The 22,881-nt window shown below is 41.6% G+C and overlaps 3 protein-coding genes across 4 annotated transcripts in view; 2 read left to right on the forward strand and 1 right to left on the reverse strand.

Moving 5' to 3' along the window:
- Positions 1 to 656: 656 nt before the first annotated feature.
- Positions 657 to 11,416, reverse strand: Gla (galactosidase alpha). The gene is made up of 7 exons (XM_052170563.1): positions 11,140 to 11,416; positions 6,613 to 6,787; positions 5,489 to 5,666; positions 4,321 to 4,412; positions 3,185 to 3,346; positions 1,778 to 1,975; positions 657 to 942 (listed from the first exon to the last, which is right to left on the reverse strand). Exons 1-7 carry the CDS (start codon positions 11,337 to 11,339, stop codon positions 682 to 684), a joined length of 1,266 nt encoding a protein of 421 aa, XP_052026523.1. The 5' UTR covers positions 11,340 to 11,416; the 3' UTR covers positions 657 to 681.
- A 210-nt stretch (positions 11,417 to 11,626) lies between these two features.
- Positions 11,627 to 17,399, forward strand: Hnrnph2 (heterogeneous nuclear ribonucleoprotein H2). Of its 2 annotated transcripts, XM_052170562.1 has the most exons (4): positions 11,627 to 11,745; positions 13,076 to 13,146; positions 13,312 to 13,356; positions 15,201 to 17,399. In XM_052170562.1, the coding sequence occupies exon 4, from the start codon at positions 15,254 to 15,256 to the stop codon at positions 16,601 to 16,603; it is 1,350 nt and encodes a 449-aa protein (XP_052026522.1). In that variant the 5' UTR covers positions 11,627 to 11,745; positions 13,076 to 13,146; positions 13,312 to 13,356; positions 15,201 to 15,253; the 3' UTR covers positions 16,604 to 17,399. The 2 variants fall into 2 exon arrangements, with proteins under 2 accessions (XP_052026522.1, XP_052026521.1); XM_052170561.1 differs by lacking the exon at positions 13,312 to 13,356.
- Positions 17,400 to 20,922: 3,523 nt separating this feature from the next.
- Armcx4 (armadillo repeat containing X-linked 4) overlaps positions 20,923 to 22,881 on the forward strand; it is a 78,681-nt gene continuing 76,722 nt past the window's right edge. Inside the window, exon 1 of the mRNA XM_052170917.1 lies at positions 20,923 to 21,098. The gene's annotated coding sequence lies outside the window, so the exon portion shown is untranslated. The remainder of the gene's footprint in view (positions 21,099 to 22,881) is intronic.

A 22,881-nucleotide genomic window follows, 5' to 3' on the forward strand; every position in this document is an offset into this window, starting at 1 on the left:
ACACTCAGCCTGGCACCTAGCAGTTTTTTAACTGAGGATTCCACAAAACAGTGATTTGTGTCTAGTTGGCTTAGTTTTCATTGCTGGCTCTTTGATTAAGAGCACTTGTTCTTAGCTGGGCAGTGGTGGCTCACGCCTGTAATGCCTCTGGGAGGCAGAGGCAGGCGGATTTCTGAGTTCAAGGCCAGCCTGTTTACAGAGTGAGTTCCAGGACAGCCAGGGCTATACAGAGAAACCCTGTCTCGGAAAAAAAAACCCCAAAATCCAAAAAAAAGCACTTGTTCTTGATAGAGGTCTCAGGTTCAGTTCCAGAAGATCCCATGCCCCCTTATGATTTCCTGGGCACCAGATATGCATGTGGGACACAGGAAAAACACTCTCGAACCACATACAAAATCTAAAGTTTGGTTTAGATTGGTTTTTGGTTTCTGACCTAGCTGTAATGATTTCAGTGGAAAATAACCTGCTTCAGGGTTTTGAAGGCTAAAATCAACCAGTATAATGGGAAGCATCTGTTATGGTCCCTGGCACAGTAGTATCCAATTAATTTCAAAAGCCTACCTTGGAAAATTTTAAGAGCAATGCCTTTGTTTAAAGGGGAAATTGAGGGAAGGGCATTTGGTCTTTAGCAAAACCAGGCACTTACACAGATCACAGCCTTTAAAGATAAGATAATATAGTTTATCTTTCTAACCTAAGCAAAACAGTGCCTGAGGGATTTATTCGAGTTTTTAAGGTTACAGTCCATTCATAGAACCCTAGGCGGACTTTCTCGGGGAGAAGCTGAGTGATGATGCAGCCAGGATTGCAGGCAAGTCCTCTACCCAGGGAAGAAATTTGGATGATGTAAGAAAGAGGGCCACCGATCTCCTGCAGGTTCCTTACAGCCACAGCCCAGGCTAGGTTTGAGAGTGGTCGTTCCCAAACCTCGATGTGGTTTTCCTGAAAAGCCAAGAAAAGAAGCATGAACGTGTGGTAACCTCATCACTAGCCGTATTTGATGTATTTGATATTCAGCCTTATTAGCAGAACTATCATGCCCTTGGAGAAAAAATTAAAATTAGCCCGCAGTACATTTTAGAAATTTAAAAGTAGTGCCGGGTGTGGTGGCACACACCTTTAATCCCAGCACTCCAGATGCTGGAGGCTGGTTCAAGGCCAGCCTGGTCTATAGAGGGAGTTTCAATATAGTCAGGACTAATAGAAGAAACCTTGTTTTAAAACACAAAATGACTTAATCCACCAGGACGGTTCATATACTTCTAGGAAAGTCTCTAAATCTACTTTTCTTTTGGCTTCTGTAGTTCAAATTCTGGCTATGTGTTCTTATTGATTGAAGTATGTCCACCCAGGGTGTGGATTTTATGCTTAAAGGCTCGCCCTGTTAAAGGCTCTGGGCCACACTGCGATCCCAAACACCTGAGTGTAGTTGTCAGCTGGCTAATAAAGACTTAAATCTGTGTCAAGAGTAGTCTTTAACTACAGGATAGCCCACAAGAAGCCAGGCCAAAAGAGCTACTTCCAGGACAGCCGGGACTATAACAAAAATTCTGTCTTTTGAAAGTAGTACTTCAGGCAAAAGCCTTTTTAACCACTCTGTCACCAACTCAAGGGAAAAATAACAGAGCAAAAGGTCAGTCGTGTCCTCACTTAGCAGAGTTAGGCTTGAGATAATTTTGTACTTGAGTATTAAAAGGCCATCACAAAATACTTCAAATCATACATGTCAATGGAGGATATGTGCCTGGGTAATTTTTTCCCAAGAAACATTACTTACCTTTCTAAAACAGTACCCCTGCTTGCCCAAGGGGTCTTGGTTGATGGCAATTACATCCTCATTCTGAAGTAGAGCTTTGGCTTGAGGGCTGATTTGTCGGAGGTCATTGGACATGAGTAGAGGCGCTGCCATGATGGCCCAGAGGGCCATCTGCGTTACCTGCTGGTCCCAACTGAGGCCAAAGTTGCCAATCACTAACTAGGACAAAGAGGAGTATAAGTCAGATGGGAGGACATTCAACTGATTGGGTTTCTGTTGTTTGTTGGGGACACAGAGGTCCTTGTCTGAAAACCAGGAATGTTAAATACACTGGGCCCTCTTCTCAATGGAGGTGATAAAATACCAGTTTTCATGCCCAGAAGGCTGGGAGTAGATTTTTTTTTTTTTTTTTTTTTTTTTGTCAACAACCAGGTGGTGACCTTTTTGCTATCTGTGGAAGCAGACCTCACCCAAATTCCCCAGGACGGTTATCTCACACCCTTCCCTCCCTAGATCATTACCCATCCTTAGGGGAGATGTCACATGTACTTTATGGCCTGCTGACCCTCTGTGCTATAGGTCAGAGACCACACTAGATTTTAGGCCTCTTGACTATTCAACCCACTCTCGGTCAGAAGGACTGTGTAAAAGAGTTTCTAAGTAGCTACACCTTGAGCTTTATTGTGCACCTAGAATCAGACAGACTGTTGCCTGGAAACCTTTTTCCAAACGGCACCTAGTTTTAAATATGCTGACAATGGCGTTAGACTCCCCAAAGTCTGACCCAGGTTGACAGAGTTAATAAGCACCAGGCTTTCTTTCTTTTCTTCTTTTTTTTCTTTTTTCTTCTTCTTTTTTTTTTGGTTTTTTCAAGACAGGGTTTCTCTGTGTAGCCCTGGCTGTCCTGGAACTCATGTTTTAGACCGCGCTGGCCTTGCGAACTCAGAAATCTGCCTACCTCTGCCTCCCAGGTGCTGGGATTAAAGGCATGCACCACCACCACCCGGCTGGTGAGTTTTCATTCTTTTCTCTTCCATGGGTTCAAGTTCCTGCTTGGATACCTGCAGGAACCCCTCAAAAGTTGTTTTTTCTTTTCTTATTTTGGAGATAAGGTCCAAGGTAATCTTTCAGCCTTGATTTTGGAGCAAATCTCCTGTCTTAGCTTCTGGAGTTCTGAGACTCCAAGCAACTACACAATGCCTGCTGGAACATTTTTAAAAAGCTACCTCCTAGCCAGGCAGTGGTGGCACATGCTTTAATCCCAGCACTTGGGAGTCAGAGGCACACTGATTTCTGAGTTCGAGGCCAGCATGGTCTGAGTTCCAGGACAGCCAGGGCTACAGAGAAACCCTGTCTCGAAAAAACAAAAACAAAAACAAAACAAAACAAAAAAGCTACCTCTTAAATGGGGAGGGTTCAGGTCTTTACCATGTCTGGGTCATTCCAGCCCCCTGGTCCAGCAACTTCAACAATCTCCTGCTGGTTAGTTACTGTCCAGGCCAAGATATTCTTTATGCTTTCCCAGGAATCATAAACATCATCAAAATTTCTCCAATGATTGCAGTAATATTGGATATCTGTATAATTGGGCTGTAAAAAGACAGAATACTAAACAATAAAAATAAAGTCTGTAAAGTTATTGAGATACTTTCAAACATGATAAAATTGAAATCTGAAACATGTAAATTGTGGAATGAACCAGTGTGTAGATTCACGGGTATGACATCTAAGGTCTAAAATGCTGAGAAAAAGTTAGACTGTCTAAAGTTCAAGAAAACTGTGGATTCATTTCATACATACTTAAAGACCTACCCTTCTGGAAACCGAACAGTTAATGTCTAGATAATGAGTGGGCAGAGACTATTTTAAAGTAGAGAAGACCCAAGCCTGGAACATCTGGTCAGATTTCAATGTTCACTAGCCAACCCTTTTTAAAATCTTGGCGGGAGACGTGAAAGAAACAATAAGCAAGTACATCATCACAGGCTTATATGAAAATGTCTGTGTGACCCATTACTATCCATGCACAGTGCATATATACCACAATGGGGTAAATATGGTATATATGATGTACAGAAAGGAAAAAGTGCCGTGCTGGAAAGATCTGTTGGAGGCTAGAGGCAGGCAAGAAGCATGCTGACGGACTTCTGAGTTTATTCTAAGTGCAACGGAAAGTCAGTTACATGCAAGGAGGAGACAGATGGGAGGCCCTTGACAAGTTTTTCAGGAGACAGTTCTGCTGCTGTCTGGAAAATGGTGGGGGTAGGAAAGGGAGCAGAAGTAGAGAGATGAGGCTGTCAGAGCAGGCTGGGTGAGTTGGGACTGGCCTGGAAGGCCAGTGTGGATGCAATGACAGGAAGTCTTGGTGTCAAGAGAGACTCCAGAGCGAATTCTGCAGGATTGCTGGTGGGCAGGAAGTGATCAGTGAAAGAAAAGGGGAAAAAAATCAAAGATGGTTTCCTAGTTGGTGGAAGCTTAGGTCATAATCACAAGCAGTGGGGACGGGGAGAAGTGCATTTTTATACTCAAGCCCTGAAGTTTAGATTCTGGGCTCACTAGCTTACCTTATGAAAGGGTCTCAAGTAAAGTGGCCACTCACAGGAGTAAACAATGCTTCTGCCAGTCCTGTTCAAGGCCAAGGACATGTACTTATAACCTGTATGAGGAAAACAGTGGGTAAATAAGGGAAAGCAGGGATTTCCAGCCAGTGCTGTGTATCTCAAGAGGCCACTTAGAAAGTCCATGCTTATATTTTAAACTAGTGACAGGGACAGGTTGCTCTCTGCTTAAATTGCTTACATTGTGACTATTGGGTTGCTCTGAGGAAGTGGTACCGAGACACTAGACCCAGAGAGAAAAGATAGGAGTCAGATGCTTCTCCATCTGGGCTCTCACAATGTCAGATCTAGTTATAATTAATAATTATAATGTATTCTCAGAGTCCTTGACTCAAAAGTGCACAGTATATGTCACATGCCATGGTAGGCATGTATGAATTCCACATAGTTGAATAAATGATGGAGACAACTTCTTTGGCTGGGCAGTGGTGGCACATACTTTGAATCCCAGGCCTTAGGAGGCAGAGGTATGATGTGAGTTCAAGGCCAGCCTGATCTACAGAGCTGGTTCCAGGACTGCCAGGGCTACACAGAGTAAGAAAGAAAAAAAGAGAGATGAGGAGAGATTAGATCTTTGGAGGCTCAGCTTACTGATGGCCTTAAGTTCTTTTTTTTTAAATATTTATTTATTATATGTAAGTAAACAGATCTCTTTATGGATGGTTGTGAGCCACCATGTGGATGCTGGGATTTGAACTCATGACCTTTGGAAGAGCAGTCAGTGCTCTTACCCGCTGAGCCATCTCTCCAGCTCCTGGCTTTAAGTTCTTGTTTCTAGCTAGATCTTTTACTTGATGTTAACCAAAAGGCCAAGAAATAATTAGGGCTAAATCTCTTGAAGAAAACATACCATTTAGGCAAATGAAATGGTCCAGCTAGCAAAGGTCCTACTGCCAAGTCTGACGACCTGAGTGAGTTTGATCCCTGGGACTCATATGGTTGGAAAGTGAGAATGGATCTCTGCAAGATGTCTTCTTGACTTCTCAACAGGCACCACAGCACATACACCCCCACAAATACAGTCACATGCACTATACATCATTCTTACTTTGTTGATTTTAACATAATTTTTAAAATACAATTAAAAAAAAAGAAAAGAAAGAAAGAAACATACCATTCGCCAAGGATACCAAACTGTCACAGTAACAACCATCAAATTTTAGCAGATCTACACCCCAGTCAGCAAATGTCTGGGCATCAATGTCATAGAATCCAAAACTCCCGGGGAAACCTGCACAGGTTTTGTTCCCAACATCTGCATAAATCCCTAACTTCAATCCTTTGCTGTGGACCTAAAATGAGAAGAAAGATGGACCACATTAGCAAATCAACCTGGAATTAGTAAAAAAAAAAAAAAAAAAAAAAAATAGTGGGAGGGCCACTTACTAAGACTAAGAAGAGATGTGCGCTTCTCCAGGTCTAAAGGACCCGCACACCAGTTTTTAAGCTGAGTTTGTGGGAAACAGGGAACCGATCCTCCAATTTTGCTAAGGCAGTTGTTACTATGCATGTGAACTGTAGCACAGAAGTGAGGAAAAGGCTATGACTGCTTTAACATTCCTCATGGGATCCCAAACAGTCTCTTTCCTGAACAGTGATAGGTTTGTCTTGAGAAAGGGTGACAGCATTTCAGCTAAGCCTCTCTTGACACTCCTCCAGTCTTGGCCTTCCTGGTGACTGTCAGGGTGAACTCAGGTAGAACAAGGATCCCAGTAAGTTGTCCTATCCTCTGACTCTTGATGTCTCCTTTAGCAGTTTTCCAGCTGCTAAACTCCCAGTACTTGCTCATTGGTTGTACAATCTCACTGGTCCATTTGGTTTGGAACGTGACCCTTTTTCCTACAGTACTGAATAAAATCTGCTTCATTTCCTTTAGCTAGTATCAGGCCTCATTTGTTTTCAATAGTCTCCACAATATTTGTTTTTATCCTTTAAAATTCGCTAAGTATATAGTTCAACTATATACTACAATAGCCTCTCGTGAAGTACAAGCATGCATGTCACAGCCATGTTTGACTTTCTCCTAGAGATTCTGTGGTTTCAGCAAAAACTATTTCACCAAGACAGTCCCTGGGAGCTATTGTGAAATGTTTATAGGTTGATGTGATGGTAATTCCACCTGGTAAGCACCATAATTTATTGTTCAGACAACATTACATTTTCAAAGTATCACGTGGTATGTTTCATAATAAGCCTTAGTAAAGCCATAAAAAAATAAACAAGCAACTCTAAACTCACGTAATTAGCTAGATGTTTGATCCCACTAGGAAAGCGTTGGGGGTCTGCCTGAAGCCGGCCCTTTGAATCCCTTTCAGGAGCCATCCAGCAGTCATCTATGCAGAGGTATTCATAACCTGCGTCCCTCCAGCCATCAGAGGCCATGAGCTCTGCCATCTGCATGAACAGTTGCTCACTGAAAAAGAAATTCAAGCACTCATTCCAATTCGTTAGATGAATACTTCAGTGCTCCCATTTTAAGGCGCCTTGGGATTTCACAGTTTCTAAAAATGCACTAACACTGTGGTAGTAATCACAACCTGTATGAGGTAAAAGGAACCATCCTTCCAGTTACTCCTCTTCCCCACCCCCCCACTTCCTCTGACCCAGAACTCACAGAAGAGGTGGGGCCTTCAGTAAGAAACAAAAACTCTAAGAATGCAACACATGACAAAACTGAAAAGCTATTGTAACTGACAAGCTGTAGTGACACAGGCTTGTAATCCTGGCTATTGAGGAAACAAAAACAGGAAGATCTGAAGGAGAAAGGTCTACTGGCCTACATATGAGAGAAATCCCAGCAGAGAAGGGTGAGTATGATAAACAGCTTCTTTTGGTGTCAGTTTTACTTACGTAGGGAAAACAATCTCATTCATAATAGCAAGGGGGGGGGGAAGAGACAGAAAAGGCTAGGATGCCTAGAGATTAATATGTTTATCAACCATATGTTAAAACTATTCTGTTCCTCAATGGCTTGAATAAATGGAGAAACAGTATCTTACTCTTGGATCAGGAAACCTTGAACAAATCCCAAAAAGACTTTTGAAGGAATTTGGCAAGATTTAAAGAGCTCACCTCAAAGATGAAATGCTTATGCTCTATAAAAGAAATGAAGCTACTGTAGGCACGGCTTTTAGAATACAAATATTACTGTGATTCAAGACTTCTGAAACAGAGCCATCTATCTCATCTACCTCATGTGTGAATCTTCTAGCTTCCCTAAAGGATACAAAGTTTCACAATCACCAACACCCTCGTTTTTTTTTTGTTTGTTTGTTTGTTTTGTTTTGTTTTGTTTTGAGATGGTTTCTATTTGTAGCTCTGGATGTTCTGGAATTCGCTCTGTAGACCAGGTTGGCCCTTGAACTAACAGAGATCTGCCTGCCTCTGCTTCTGCCTCTGGAGTACTGGGATTAAAGGTCTGTACCACCACACCTGGCTCACAGTCACATTCTTATAAAAAGCCACCATCCCTCTGGAATGCTATTTCAGTCAAACTGAGTCTTTGTTTCCTATTGGCAAACTTACTCTGCACTCAAATCAAATGCTATTTGCCTTTTGTTTTAACTTTGATTTCTTGGTATAATACTTCAAAGCCAGAAATAAAGAAAGAATTGATATGTCCCATTATATGAATGTCAAAATAACTCATTGTTAAGAACCACCTGTGTCTACAATAGATGCTAGACCAAAACAAATGGAATAAAAGAGAAACTCAAACGATACAGTTAAAAAAAAAAGGAAATCCATTGAAGCAACAATTCAAGGAGCCGATTTAAAATAGGAAAAGACATTAACCCTCCTTAGTAATTAATTACAATAATGTACATAAGAAGGCTTGGGGTGTAGGTCAGTGCCAGAGTATTTCATAACATGTTAAATCCTGGGACCAAGTCCCACAGGGGCAGAAAAAATACTTAAATAATAACACAAAGCAGATTGGCAAAAGTTCTAAAAGAGTGACAAAACTTGGGCTGGAGAGATGGCTCAGCGGTTGACAGCCCTGACTACTCTTCCAGAGGTCCTGAGTTCAAATCCCAGCAACCACATGGTGGCTTACAACTATCTGTAATGAGATCTGACACCCTCTTCTGGTGTGTCTGACGACAGCTACAGTGTACTTACGTATAATAATAAATGAATCTTGGGGCCGGAGCGAGTGGAGCCGGAGCAAGCAGAGGTCCTGAGTTCAATTCCCAGCAACCACATGATGGCTCACAACCATCTGTTCAGCTACAGTGTACTCATGTACATAAAATAAATAAATCTTAAAAAAAAAAAGAATGACAAAGCTCAGGGTTGGCTACATTGCTGTGAAAAGAGGCAAGATGACACACCATGGGTGTGCACATACATCTGCAAAATCTTGGTTAATGACTGTTTTAAGATTATCAGAATAATCATATCTTTACACCCTTAAATTAGTTTTCAGAGAAAACAATGAAGCCTGGTGTGGTAGCTTTTGTTATCTCGGCACTTGGGACCCGAGGCACTAGATCAGCCAGGCCCCCAGAGGCCCACCTTTCTCATTAAAAAAAAAAAAAGAAGCATTAAAGAAAAGAACAAAATCAGGTAGAGGATGCACAAAAATTGAAGAACATTAATAGCTCTTAACAGAGGACTGCACAAATGAATTATGGCATATACAGAGACTTGAATTTATCAAATTCTTACTCTGTAGTAGGTACACTACTCTGCACTTTTTTTTGAGGTCACTTATATGTATCCCAGGCTGGCCTCAAACTTGTGTGACATAAGCTGGACTTGAACTTCTGATATTCCTGCTTCCAACTCCTGAACACCGGGACTTAAATGTGCACCAGCACTCTGAGTTTGCAAGAGCTGAGCTAGGCCAACACTATGCCAACTGCGCTACAGCCCCAGTCCAATTTAAACAAAAATAATTACACTGGACATGGTTCTGCATGCCTGTAACCCCAGCAAGGTGGCAGAAGGATCCCCAGTTCAAGACGATCTTGATCCGCATAGGGTGCCGATGTCCCCCAAATCAAAGGGCAAGGAATTCAGTCCAGTAATTGAACACTTTCTTAGCAGGTGCAAGACCCTAAGACATGCCCCAAAACTTCAAGAAAAATGAAAGAAGGTGAATGCTTTGCCCAAAGCTACACTGAAGTAGAATTTGAACCCAGGCAGGGCACTGGGGTCTTGATGTCACTCACACATAAAAGTCATGCTATTTTATAGGAAGTCAGTTAGAAATCTGTATTTTCATTCACATAATAAACAACTGCAGGGTTGTATATGGATATTCACCATGATTATTTCTGGATGATGAAATAAGGAGGCTTCATTTCCATTATATCATTTTTACCACTAACTTGTTTGCAATGACTATGCATTAGTTTTATAACACCCCCCCCAAAAAAAGCCAGCCACCATTAACAAAACAAAATGACAAAAAAAAAAAACAAAACAAAACCCTATATTGTCAAGTTAGCACAGATTTTATCTCAGGAACGCAATGGGCATGGTCTAAAACTCAGAAAGCCATTTTCTTTATGATGTCTGTCCAACACCTTGACTTTACCTTTATAGGCATTCAGAGAAATAACTGGTGAACACAGAAAGGATGTTGTGGCACCTTAGTAAGGGTGACCTTATTATGTTTTCAATAATACTTATAAGGGATCCATGCAATATCTAATACTTGGTTCTTAATCTTTTCTACATCACAGATTCATTTAAGAATCTGAAGTGTTGGTGTACACCTTTAATTCCAGCACTGGGAATGCAGAGGACACAGAGAAACCTTGTTTCAAAAACAAAACAAAACAAAAACAAAAACAAAAAAGAATTTGAAGAAAGGAAAACATCTTTTCTAGAAAGGTGCCCATATTTCTGTGGACACATAATTAATTTTCTTATGCTTAGGATAAAGACATGTTTTATTTGCCTAACTGAGGGGATCAGGGCATGATTAGCTGGTTTTTAAAGTGGGTTTATTTTAACTGAGAAGATAATCTCTGTCAGATAACCGTTTTACAGCTCTTTCCTTTGCAGACAGTGTCTCACTATGCAGTCCTGGTTGGCCCTGAACTCAAGAGACCTGTCTGCCTTTGTTGGAGTGCTGGGATTAAAGTCCTGAGCCACCATGCCCAGCAATTTTACAGCTTTTTCTGAGTCAGCTCCATGAGTTAAAACGGACATTTATCCTAGTTTACAAATTAGGATTGTGTCTGCTCTCAACTCTCACCTTTGATGTATAAAGTTCCTTCAGGTCAAACTTCCAGCCCGGTGCTATGCTCAAGGGAAGGAAGTTCAGGAACACCTCAGTCATCCCATCGTTTCTCTAACTCTAGCTTCATTACAGCCAAAGAACCCGTGATCAAAAAAAAAAAAAATCACATTGGTCTTAGTCATCCTCTTGCCCATTTCAACTGTACTTATGGCTAGCTCAAGGCTAGCACTAAACAAGGGCAGAATACAAACCCACACAAAGGGTCTACATGGAACCAAATAATAAATGAAAAATTCCCAGTGAAGGATGGAGTGGGAGCGAAGCACTAGCTTCTGGCTATCTCCAATCTCAGGAAAGCTAACACTGGTAATAGTTTAGAGACAGTCTAAATCTCGGATGGGCTATACAATTTTAAATTTAATATAAAATACATAATATAAAAATTGCTGGGAATAAAAAACGCATCAATAGTATGAGATCTATCCCTCCAGCTGAAATGCTCCCTTCCTTCTACCAAATACACCCACACAAGTACACGGAAAGAGGAAGGATCACTCCCGATCTCATACCTTATGCAGGCATCAGGGTCTTCTTGGCAATCAAGGTTGCACATGAAACGTTCCCAGTGCAGCCAGCCCATAGTAGGAGTCCGCGCCAAGCCATTGTCCAACGCTCTGGCTCCAAGAATGCTCCAGAAAACTAAAGCTAGAGGGCGAAGAGCAAGCTCACAGACTAGCCGCGTATCTCTGCTCAAAAGCTTCATGGCCATAGAAATCCTTTGGTTCAGTTTCCTTAGTTAAGCTGGGCTTTTAAGTTTACCCTTGGGGCGGACCAATCAGCAATGAACCCACTCAATAATGACATCATCGTTTCTCTGGCAACTGGGCCGTTATCTCCAAAAATGAACCAATGAACAGTCACGTAAGACATGCATCAGCCAATCATTTTGGCGCTCTCTTTACCTTGGCCCACCCTTTTCCAAAGGAGGAGGAAGTGCGGCACCTCAGTGATCCCGAGTTTAAGCCGAGAATTGCTCACGTGACCGAGATCTCACATGACGTAGATGCTCACGTGATCAATCGCTTACGTGAGCAGAAGTAGTTCTGGTCGTCGTCTATCGTCTCGCTATAGCCGTTTGAGGGAAGAAGGAGGAAAATCCCCCGGTCTCGTTAGAGGTTGGTGTGCGGGTGGGAACTGGGGACCCCGGGTGGTGATTAGGAAGAGCAGAGTTGGGTCCGGGGTCGCCTCCGCCTTTTTCGTGCTCAGCTCCCCCCCCCCAACCCCGTCCTCCTCCCCCCTCCCCCTCCCCGAGTGCCGGGAAGCGGCCTGCGCTGCGCCTGGTGGGGAAATGGTGGACGGTCGTGACTGTGTGCGTGTTTTTGTAAATCAGTTCCTTTGGCCGGATCTCGGGGGACTTTTCCCCTTCCGCCCGCAAGAGGGACCCGTAAGATGAAAAGCGTTTCAAACACGGTCCGGAGTTAGGAGGAAAAGAAAAGAAAGAAAAAAAACAGTGAGACCCGTGGTCGGAGTATCGCTCCATCCATTCAGGCGCTCAACTATTCAAACTGCTGGATGGTCTTGAGGGGTCCCGAGGGAATTCCATCCTTCAAAGTAGGAGCTGGGCAAGTGATGCGTGCTCGACAGGCGCCCAATAAATGCTTTTACTTAATTATTTGAACGTTTGTTTTTCTGCTTATCACGATCGACGAGTTGAATTTTGGTCGCTCGAAAAGTAATAAATTCTTTTTAAAAGGGACACAGTTTAGCACTTCCCAACTCTTATTACAGTTACAAAGAGTGTGCTGGAACACGGGTATGAGTACACCGATTCTTAACTCATAAATTTTGGTTACTACGTTAGGTAACAGAGTCCTGGTGGCCTTCTCAGGAAATGTAAGGAAGCAAAACCTCTCAGCCACTAGGGAGGACCTATTGAGGCAGGATGCTGTAGAAATCACCATCATCCCTGGGATGTTGTGTCCAATTATTCTTTAAGCAGACTGTTAAGCCTGCACAAAATAAAATTAAAAAATAAGCCATACACTCAATAGCTGTTGTTTACATTTGATGTTCATTCCCCATCCCTGCACACAAAAAAGTTTTTAATTTTTTTGGTCATTTTTCCCATGCTTATATTTTTGTTCAAAGATTATTTTTGTCCCAACACAGTGAGCTTAAAGAATGACAAAAATTGAAAGTATATAGTATTAAAAGGTTCCCTTGGGCTCCATTTGTTCTTCTAAGAGTTTATCTTACATGAAGTTACTTTCAAACTGTCTCACAAATTATACATTTTATTTCATTCTTGAAAATTTTAATAGAGGTAGGATTATCCTATGAATGTTCATTCATTCATTCATTCATTCATTCAATGTCTTTTGGAAATCTTTGCAGGTAGGGGCAGATCACTTAGTAATTGCATAGGATTCCATTTAAGGTAGAAATATATTTCATCCAATTCTGTTGATGACCATTTAGTCTTCTGATTATTTTTTACCATTACAGTCCTGCAGCAAACATTTTTAAAGTATTTCTGACGACCAGATTCCTGGAAGAAACTCTAACAGGGTCAAAGGGTATGTGAATTCTTATTTTTTAACATAATTGAGATGAATAAAATGGCTTTGATCTTCAGTCATTTAAACTTTTATAACTTTATATTAATGTATAATGTTCCACTTTTCTTCATAAAATGCCTTTCAAATACTACATAGTTCAATAAGTCCTGCTCTTAATTTCAGATTATTCCTTAAGGCACATACCCGAAGTGGATTTTCTGTCAGAAGGTGTGGTAAATATTACCAACATGTTTTTCCAGAATAGTACAGTTTTTAACTCTTCTGGTGAACTCTAGTTTGTGAACTCTCCATAATGTTGACTAATTGTCACTGTTGAATTTCCACTATTTTGATGGGTGTTAAAATGTTTATTTTATTTTCAGTTTCATTTTGAATGAAGTTTGAACATGTCCCAGACTTTTTCCCTATACACTCCTTTTGCCTCTGCATTTAAATTTGTTTTTGAAGTTAGAATCATATCATTATCCCCTTTCCCTCCCTCCAAACCTTCCCATGCTTAAACACCCCTCCACTGTGCTCGCTTTCAAATTCTTGGCCTCTTTTTCTCTGTTACATATATATATATATTCCCAAATCATAAATATCACCTGCTCAGCATATTTGTGTGCATGCTTTGAGGCCTAACCATTTGCTATTAGATAACCAGTTAGTGGGCTTCGCTCTGGGGAAGACATCGCTCTCCACCATCAGCATTCCTTAGTTGCCTGCAGTCCTATATCCACCTTTGTTGTGATTTGTTCATTTTTGAATAGGGTCTCAACTATGCAACCCTGGCTCTCCTGGAACTCCCTCTGTCTGGCCTGCTGGCCTCAAACTCAGAGACCTGCCTGCCTCTGTTTCCAGAGTGCTGGGATTAAAGGCACATGCCAGCACACCTATTCAATAGGTCATTTAAAAAAAAAAGATTTATTTATTTGAGTGTTCTGTTTGCACGTATGACCCCTTCTCGACACAGGAGGGTATCAGACAGAACAGGGCATCGGGTCCCATAAATGAATGATCATGAACCACCATGTGGTTGCTGGGGATTGAACTCAGGACCTCTGGAAGAGCAGCCAGTACTGCTAACCAGGCTCCTCCATAGGTCATTTTAATATTTGCTCATTTCACTCAGTCCCCCTTTCCTTCTGTTTGCTCCATTTCCTGAGGTTTGGGGGAGGTACATGCCACATAGCAGTGTGAATGCTGAATTATCACGATTACGAAGCAAACAAGAGTCTAGTCTACTGTATTAACTGGAGCCCTCGGGGTGCTCTCTTTCTTGATAGTCTTCTCTTTGGAGTTCTGTCCACTTCCATTTTGTGCTCCATTAACATTTTTATAGATAGTTTCTGGATCCTGGAACAGAATCAGGATAGTTTGTTTCAATTAGCCCTTCTGCCTCCAGTTGATACACTTCATCAACCAGTCCTTCTATGTATTTGCCCTCTATGTAGTCTGTGTATCTGCACTTACCTTTGGTGAAGACACAGTTCTACTGATTCATCCATGCACAACTGAGACCTGAACCTGGCACCTAAAACTTGTCTGAATGTATAAATTCCCATTAATGTCATCCATTTATCTTTTAGGCTTTAGTAGTTCTGTATTTTATTGGCTTACATTCATTGTTTATATTCGTAGGCTATTAATGAATTTGTTGTACTGTCTCATGAGTTTTGTCTTTGAAGAATATTTTCATTTTTATATAATGGGATGTAGTGACACCTTGTTAGATTTAGTTTTAATTTTCTCTCTGTGGTGTTAATACGTTGGCACAGGACAGAAAATTTAGAATATTTGAAATTATCTAAAGAAAAAAAAGTATCCATGGAACCAAAAAAATTGTATAGTACTGCTACCTAGAAATAACACCATTAATTATACCTGATATGCAATAGAAATTGGATTAGCACTCAGTAAGTGAATGAATTAAAAGTTTTATGCAGTCTTTGTTCATATGGCTCCTTTGAAAAACTTACTGATATGAATTTGTAAAATAATAGTTTTCTTTGTTTCTTACTATATTGTATATACTTTTTCATGACAATGGTTTTCTAATTTTTTTAAAGCCACATTGAAATTGCATTGAGCCAAGCTTGCCACCAAGAGTCCATCAGTCACCATGATGCTGAGCACAGAGGGCAGGGAGGGGTTCGTGGTGAAGGTCAGGGGCCTACCTTGGTCCTGCTCAGCGGAGGAAGTGATGCGCTTCTTCTCTGATTGCAAAATCCAAAATGGCACATCAGGTGTTCGTTTCATCTACACCAGAGAAGGCAGACCAAGTGGTGAAGCATTTGTCGAACTTGAATCTGAAGATGAAGTGAAATTGGCTTTAAAGAAAGACAGAGAAACCATGGGACACAGATATGTTGAAGTATTCAAATCCAACAGTGTTGAAATGGATTGGGTGTTAAAGCATACAGGTCCAAATAGTCCTGATACTGCCAATGATGGTTTTGTACGGCTCAGAGGACTCCCATTTGGCTGTAGCAAGGAAGAAATTGTTCAGTTCTTTTCAGGGTTGGAAATTGTGCCAAATGGGATGACACTGCCAGTGGACTTTCAGGGACGGAGCACAGGGGAAGCTTTTGTGCAGTTTGCTTCACAGGAGATAGCTGAGAAGGCCTTAAAGAAACACAAGGAAAGAATAGGGCATAGGTACATCGAAATCTTCAAGAGTAGCCGAGCTGAAGTCCGAACCCACTATGATCCACCTCGAAAGCTCATGACTATGCAGCGCCCTGGTCCTTACGATAGGCCAGGGGCTGGACGAGGGTATAATAGCATTGGCAGAGGAGCCGGGTTTGAAAGAATGAGGCGGGGTGCTTATGGTGGAGGGTACGGAGGCTATGATGACTATGGAGGTTATAATGACGGGTATGGTTTTGGATCTGATAGATTTGGAAGAGACCTAAACTACTGTTTCTCAGGAATGTCTGATCATAGATATGGGGATGGTGGGTCCAGTTTCCAGAGTACCACAGGGCACTGTGTACACATGAGGGGATTACCATACAGAGCCACTGAGAATGATATTTACAACTTTTTCTCACCTCTTAACCCCATGAGAGTACACATTGAAATAGGACCTGATGGAAGAGTTACTGGTGAGGCAGATGTTGAGTTTGCTACTCATGAAGACGCTGTGGCAGCTATGGCAAAAGATAAAGCAAATATGCAGCACAGATATGTGGAGCTCTTCTTGAATTCTACTGCAGGGACAAGTGGAGGAGCTTATGATCATAGCTATGTAGAGCTCTTTTTGAATTCAACAGCAGGGGCAAGCGGTGGTGCTTACGGTAGCCAGATGATGGGAGGAATGGGTTTATCCAACCAGTCTAGTTATGGAGGCCCGGCCAGCCAGCAGCTGAGTGGTGGCTATGGAGGGGGTTATGGTGGTCAGAGCAGTATGAGTGGATATGACCAAGTTCTTCAGGAAAACTCAAGTGACTATCAGTCAAACCTTGCTTAGGAAGAGAGGGAGCATCAAATAGCATCTACAGGAATAAAAACTACATTTATAGGAACTGGATAGAGTAGGGGGATGTCCAGCATATCCAGTATGATTGGTAAATGGGAAATAAAATTGCTTCTGATCACTATTGATCAGCTTCTTTCTTTCTTTTTCCTTTTTTTTAAAGAGAACAAACTTTTAAGTTTAACAGTTTCGCATTACAAGCTTGTGATTCATGCTTACTGTAAAGTGAAAGTTAAGATTGTTTTCAAACTTTAAGCTCAGCAATTTTGAACACTGAAAATATTCATCTAGGATGTAATAACAAGTTCAGTATTGACCATAACTGTCAAATCCACTTTCAGCTTTTTCAAGTTAGTTATGTTGTAGGAGTGTACTTAAGCAGTAAGCATATTTAGGTTTAAAGCAGTTTCACTTACGTTAAATGTTGCTCTTATACCACAATACATCAAAAACTTCAGATGCATGTTGAGAAACATGCTTTTCTGTAAAAAAAAATATATAGGAGCTGTGTCTATGATTCAAAGTGACAACATTTGGCATGTTTGTTAATTCTAGCTTTTTGGTTTAATATCCTGTAAGGCACGTGAGTGTACACTTTCACTTTTTTAAAAAAACAAAGATCCGGGACAATTTTGAAATGTGATACCAATACATTAGGAGTTTGGCCATGTTATTTGTATGGAATTCCGGGGCTTTGATTTAAATCTTACCTTGTATTGTGAATTCCATTTAGATGTATTGTACTAAGTGAAACTTGTTAAATAAATCTTCCTTTTAAAAACTGGAAAAATCTTGCGTAGTTTGTTTTTTTTTTTTTAACCATGTTCTATTATATGGGCACATAGTAACTGGCTTTTAAAGTTCTCTGCTGTTGAAATTTTAATTTTATTCTCAAATATTCCAGGCTATGAATGACTCAAGTTTTGACTGTCCTGCCTCTACTTCCTAAGTATTGGAATTACAATCATATGTCACTGTCTAGTTTATGCAGTGCTGGGGAACAAACCCAGGGCTGCTTGCATATAAGACAAAAATTGTACCAACAGGGCTATAGTCATAGCCTAAATTTTGATTGCTTGTGTGTTGGTAGAGGACAGAGAACAATATTGGATATCCTTTTCTGACCCTGCCTTATTGGCTTGGTAACAGGGTCTTTCACTGAGCCTTTAGCTCTGCTGGCAGCCTGGATGTCCCAGTGATCTGCCGCTGCTGTACACAGCACTGGGGTTATAGTCACACTGGTCTTACTGGGTCATACTTTGTGGATAATCATGGCTGGGTTGTTACATGGCTGCTGGACATAAGAGCTCAGCTTGTTGTGCTTGCTTAGCAAGCACTCGTTTTGTTGCTATTTTTTTGTTTTTTAGACATGACCTATGGGGTGTCTAGAGCTCCCTGTAACCAGGCTGGCCTCAACCTCACACAAATCTACCTACTTCAGCTTCCTGAGTGCTTAGATTAAAAGTGTATATTTCCATGCCTGGCCTATTTTCTATCTATCTATCTATCTATCTATCTATCTATCTATCTATCTATCTATCTATCTATCTATCTATCTTTGCTGGCCTTGAACTCAAGATAAAGATCCACTTGCTCCTGCCTCCCCAGTGCTGGAATGAAAAAGACTACTAGGATTAGTGCTGGAGAGATGGCTCAGTGGTTAAGAGCACTGTCTGCTTTCCAGAGGATCCAGGTTCAACTCCCAGCACCTACATGGCAGCTCACAACTATAACTCCAGTTCCAGGTGACCCAGCACCCTCACACAGACATGAATGCAGATAAAAGACCTAAGAGTGCTAGGATTAAAGGCATCTTTTGCCACCACCTGGTCACAGCAAGCACTCTTACCCATTAAGATGCTTTTCCATCCCTGCAATATTTAGAGAGGGTTTCTCTGTGTAGCCCTGGTTCTCCTAGAGTTTGTAGACCAGGCAGGCTTCAAACTCAAAAGATCTTCCTGTCTCTGCCAAGAGTTGAGATTAAAGGTCTGTACCAGCATTACCAAGCTCTATGTTTTATTTCTTAAAAGTTTGTCTTTAAACTATTTTTACAGAATTCATGAAGACTTTGTGCTTTACCAAGACAACATTCCCAAAGTCCAAAGAGCTAGAAAACAAATAATTGCTTTCATTTTACCATAAGTGATAATACTATACCTTGACTGGAAAAATAAAGCAAGCTATAGAAAAAGCCATTCTATACAAATTATTTGATAAAACCTTTTCCCCCTTTGGTTGGTGGTTTAGATTCTGAGAAACCCAAGTTTGGGGGGCAGGGTGGTTTTTCCAAAGATTATAAATATTGGCTAATTGATAGTAAAGTCGGTCTCTATGGGCAACTGTCCTCTTGACTCATTTCTCTTTCGCCCCCTTCCCGTTAACCTCAGAATTCTCTTCCAGGTAATCCGGTTCGTATGTGGCCGTAGGCGGCAACACCCAAGGGTCCAGGTTAGTTGACTTCTTGGTCTTCGTGTGGAGATCTTTTCCCTTTGGGACCTGCAATATTTCCTCCTATTTTTCCATAAGAATCCCCAAAATCCATCCACTGTGGGATAGCTGTGGGTATCTTTGTCTGCCTGAGTCAGCTGCTGGGTGGAGCCTCTCAGAGGACAGCCATGCTTGGCTTCTGTCTGCAAGCACAACAGAGTATCATTACTCGTGTTAGGGATTAGTGTGTGCCCATTGGATGGGTCTCAAGTTGGACTGGTTATTGGTTGGCCATTCCCTCATCCAGGGCATAACAACCATTTTTTTAAGATTCAATTATTTTTATTTCTATGAGTACACTGTAGCTGTCTTCAGACACACCAGAAGAGGGCATCAGATCCTATTACAGATGGTTGTGAGCCACCATGTGGTGGCTGGGATTTGAACTCAGGACCTCTGGAAGGGCAGTCAGTGCTCTTAACTGCTGAGCCAACTCACCAGCCCTTTATAAAACCTTTATGTGCCCTTTATTTTTAGGGTTTTCAGACATTTAAAGCTATGAGACACTGGTCTTCTGGGATCTCATGTTAAGAGTCTTTGGAACACATTTAAAGACTTTGATTGCTGGGCCCTGGTTTGGGAAAGTTCTGAGAGGATGCAGAATACTGTGCTAAGAGTACATATGACCACATTTTGAAAACAGCTTAGGATTCTGTCACTGATAATGGTTCAACCCTAAAAGGAACTGTTAAGAAATAGCTGTATTTATGATCACCTGTCTCCTTATCCATAGCAAGTAGCTCAACATTTCTTCTGACGTGCAAGCCACAGTTGATTGTTTACCATACTGTGCACCTCCCATGAGCATTCTGAGCATCTGAGGCTTGTCTTCTGGTATCCTATGTGTCTGTATCCTGGAGGTTAGCAGTTTCACCTCTCATTGACTTTCAGTCCTAGACACACTCAGATCAGTAAAAGCTGTACACTATTTACTGGATACATATTTCTGGATATATGACTTCTCAAGTTCTAATGCTTTGTCTTTTTTTATTTTTGTTTGTTTGTTTTTTCGAGACAGGGTTTCTCTATGTAGCCCTGGCTGTCCTGGAACTCACTCTGTAGACCAGGCTGGGCTCGAACTCAGAAATCTGCCTGCCTCTGCCTCCCAAGTGCTGGGACTAAAGGCGTGCGCCACCACTACCAGGCATATAACTCCTCAGGAATTACATAGGTGTCTTTGAACTGTATATGCTCTGGCATTTGTACAGATACCCTGTGATACAGGATGCAGACACCAACTTCATATTGATTTGTACTTAGGGATACTTTATTAAGTATCATTTCTGAGCCGGGTAGTGGTGGTCCACACCTTTAATCCCAGCACTTGGGAGACAGAGGCAGGAGGATTTCTGAGTTCAAGCCAGCCTGATCTATAGAGTGAGTTCCAGGACAACCAGGGCTATACAGAGAAACCCTGTCTCGAAAACAAACAAACAAACAAAAAATGTATCGTTTCTGGAAAATAAAAAACAAATGACATCGAGATTTGAGATTCACCAATGGTTTCTATTTAATATTTTTGGTTGGTTGGTTGATTTTTAAATGGCTTCTAATTTCTTTTACAGTTGACAGGAGATTAGGCGATCCATTTTGACTTTTATGTTGTACCAATCACTGTCCTTTTCTCCTAAGCACATTTTAGAACCCTTTCTCAGAGAAGAAAATAAGTTCAAGCTATTTTTGCTTTTCATGGTGCTGAGTAATTTTTCCAGAAGTTTCTCAAAGTACGAGTGAAAAAGCTCCAGTTAGCCACTAGATGTCACCAAGTCCCTAAAAAGGAGAGCTGAATCCCGAGATGCTAGAATGCTCTTTGCTTCATTAAAATGGGGACAGCAAGACAGCTCAGCAGCTAAAGGTGCTTCCTGTCTGCTGCTCCTCTCAATGTTTGACCCCAGGGGATCCACACCAAAGAGACCTACACCACCGCCGCTGCTGCCGCCGCCGCCCCCGACGACGACGACGACGACGACGAGAACGAGGACGACTACAACAACAGAGCTCAGTAAGTTGTCCTCTCACCAGTTTCCTCTCATGTGGTGTGTCCCCCAGGAAAATAGTAAGAAACTCAGACTATGGTGAACAGTCAAAGGAAGGAACCTGGATAACAAACGTTGTCAGTACTAGATGTGGCAAAAGGATAATAGTATCCGTGAGGGCAACAGCACTGATCCTTGAATAGTCTACAGGTGCCCTTCCACACACACACACACACACCACTGCTAGTGACCCAGCATAAAAGTTATCCAGGGGAATATTATAGAAGTAAACTGGACGTTCCACTCCATTGAGTCAAGCTACTTGGCAAGAGCAGCAAAAAGTTGTACGGTACAATAATCATGGCCTAAAATTGTTCCCACAATAGCTTGTGTCAGTATTCCGGTGTGGTTTGTGGAGTGGCAGCAGCACAACCTCAGGCTTCCTTGAGAATGTGGCTTTTCAGCCCAGATGGATTGGAATGATTGAAAAACTCAGGGGGTGGATCCCAACAAGCTGTGTTTTAATAAGTATGTAATGCATTCTGCTAATGTGCTTATTTATGTGTGGGTTCTGTAAGCCACCAATTCATTCACTCATTCCGGAATTAATTAATCTGACCCTAAAATGGGTAACCAAATGGAAACAACCATATATGTAACCACAGAAGACTGTTGACTCATCCCCTAGCAAAATGGTAAGAAAATGTAATGCCAGGGCTGGAGAGATGGCTCAGTGGTTAAGAACACTGACTGTTCTTCCAGAGGTGCTGAGTTCAAATCCCAACAATCACATGGTAGCTCATAACCATCTCTAAAGAGATCTGACACCCTCTTCTGGTGTATCTGAAGACAGCTACAGTGTACTCACATATAATAAATATATCTTTGGGCCTGAGGGAGCAGAGGTCCTAGATTCGATACCCAGCAGCCACATGAAGGCTCACAACCATCTAGATGTACAGATACAGTGTACTCATATACATAAAATAAATCTTAAAAAAAAAGAAAATGTAATGCCAAATTTATTTGTAAAGCAAATACCTTTTTCATCAAGAGGAATTTTTTTAAAAAGAATATATATTTATTTATTTATTTATTTATTTATTTATTTACTGTATCTGAGTGTTCTGTCTCCATATACATCTGCATGCCAGAAGAGGGCATCAGATCCCATTACAGATGACTGTGAGGCACCATGTGGTTGCAGGGAATTGAACTCAGGATCTCCTAATGAGCAGCCCTAACTGCTGAGCTATCTGTCCAGCCCCAAGAGGAATTTTTTAATGCTGTCAATAAAAATGATACTTTTTTCCAAAATGGGCCTTGAGAGAAATTGCCATACAAATGGTGATGTCCATTTGCTTGCCCAGTACCAGGCTGAGTGTCATGAGAGCCCTTTGGTAACCTGTTCCCACACTGACTGCAATTCAGTCTTGGGAATGGTATCTTCTTAACTGCTTATCCCCTTTCTTTCCTTCCCTTCCTTCTTTTCTGCACACTAAGATAAAATTCCTTTATGTATATGGGTGGGGAGTTGCCTGTGTGTTTAGCTGTGCTCCACTTGTGTACATGGGAGCAGTGGAAGCCAGAGAGGGAAGTGGATCCTCCTGTGGAGGCTGGGAACAGAACATGGGTCCCCTAGGAGAGACGCCAGTGTCCTTAACTGACAGTCTGCTTTCTCTAGCCCCCACTGTAAGTTCGAGGACAGTTATTTGAGTCTAAAAGAGAAATCCCAGAGTAGCAAGCTGTAAATCTTGGTAGCTTCCAGGAATGGGAAGACGGAGGAAAGAGAGGCAATCATGCTATTTG

Source organism: Apodemus sylvaticus, chromosome X (assembly GCF_947179515.1).
Source record: "Apodemus sylvaticus chromosome X, mApoSyl1.1, whole genome shotgun sequence".
NCBI lineage: Eukaryota > Metazoa > Chordata > Mammalia > Rodentia > Muridae > Apodemus > Apodemus sylvaticus.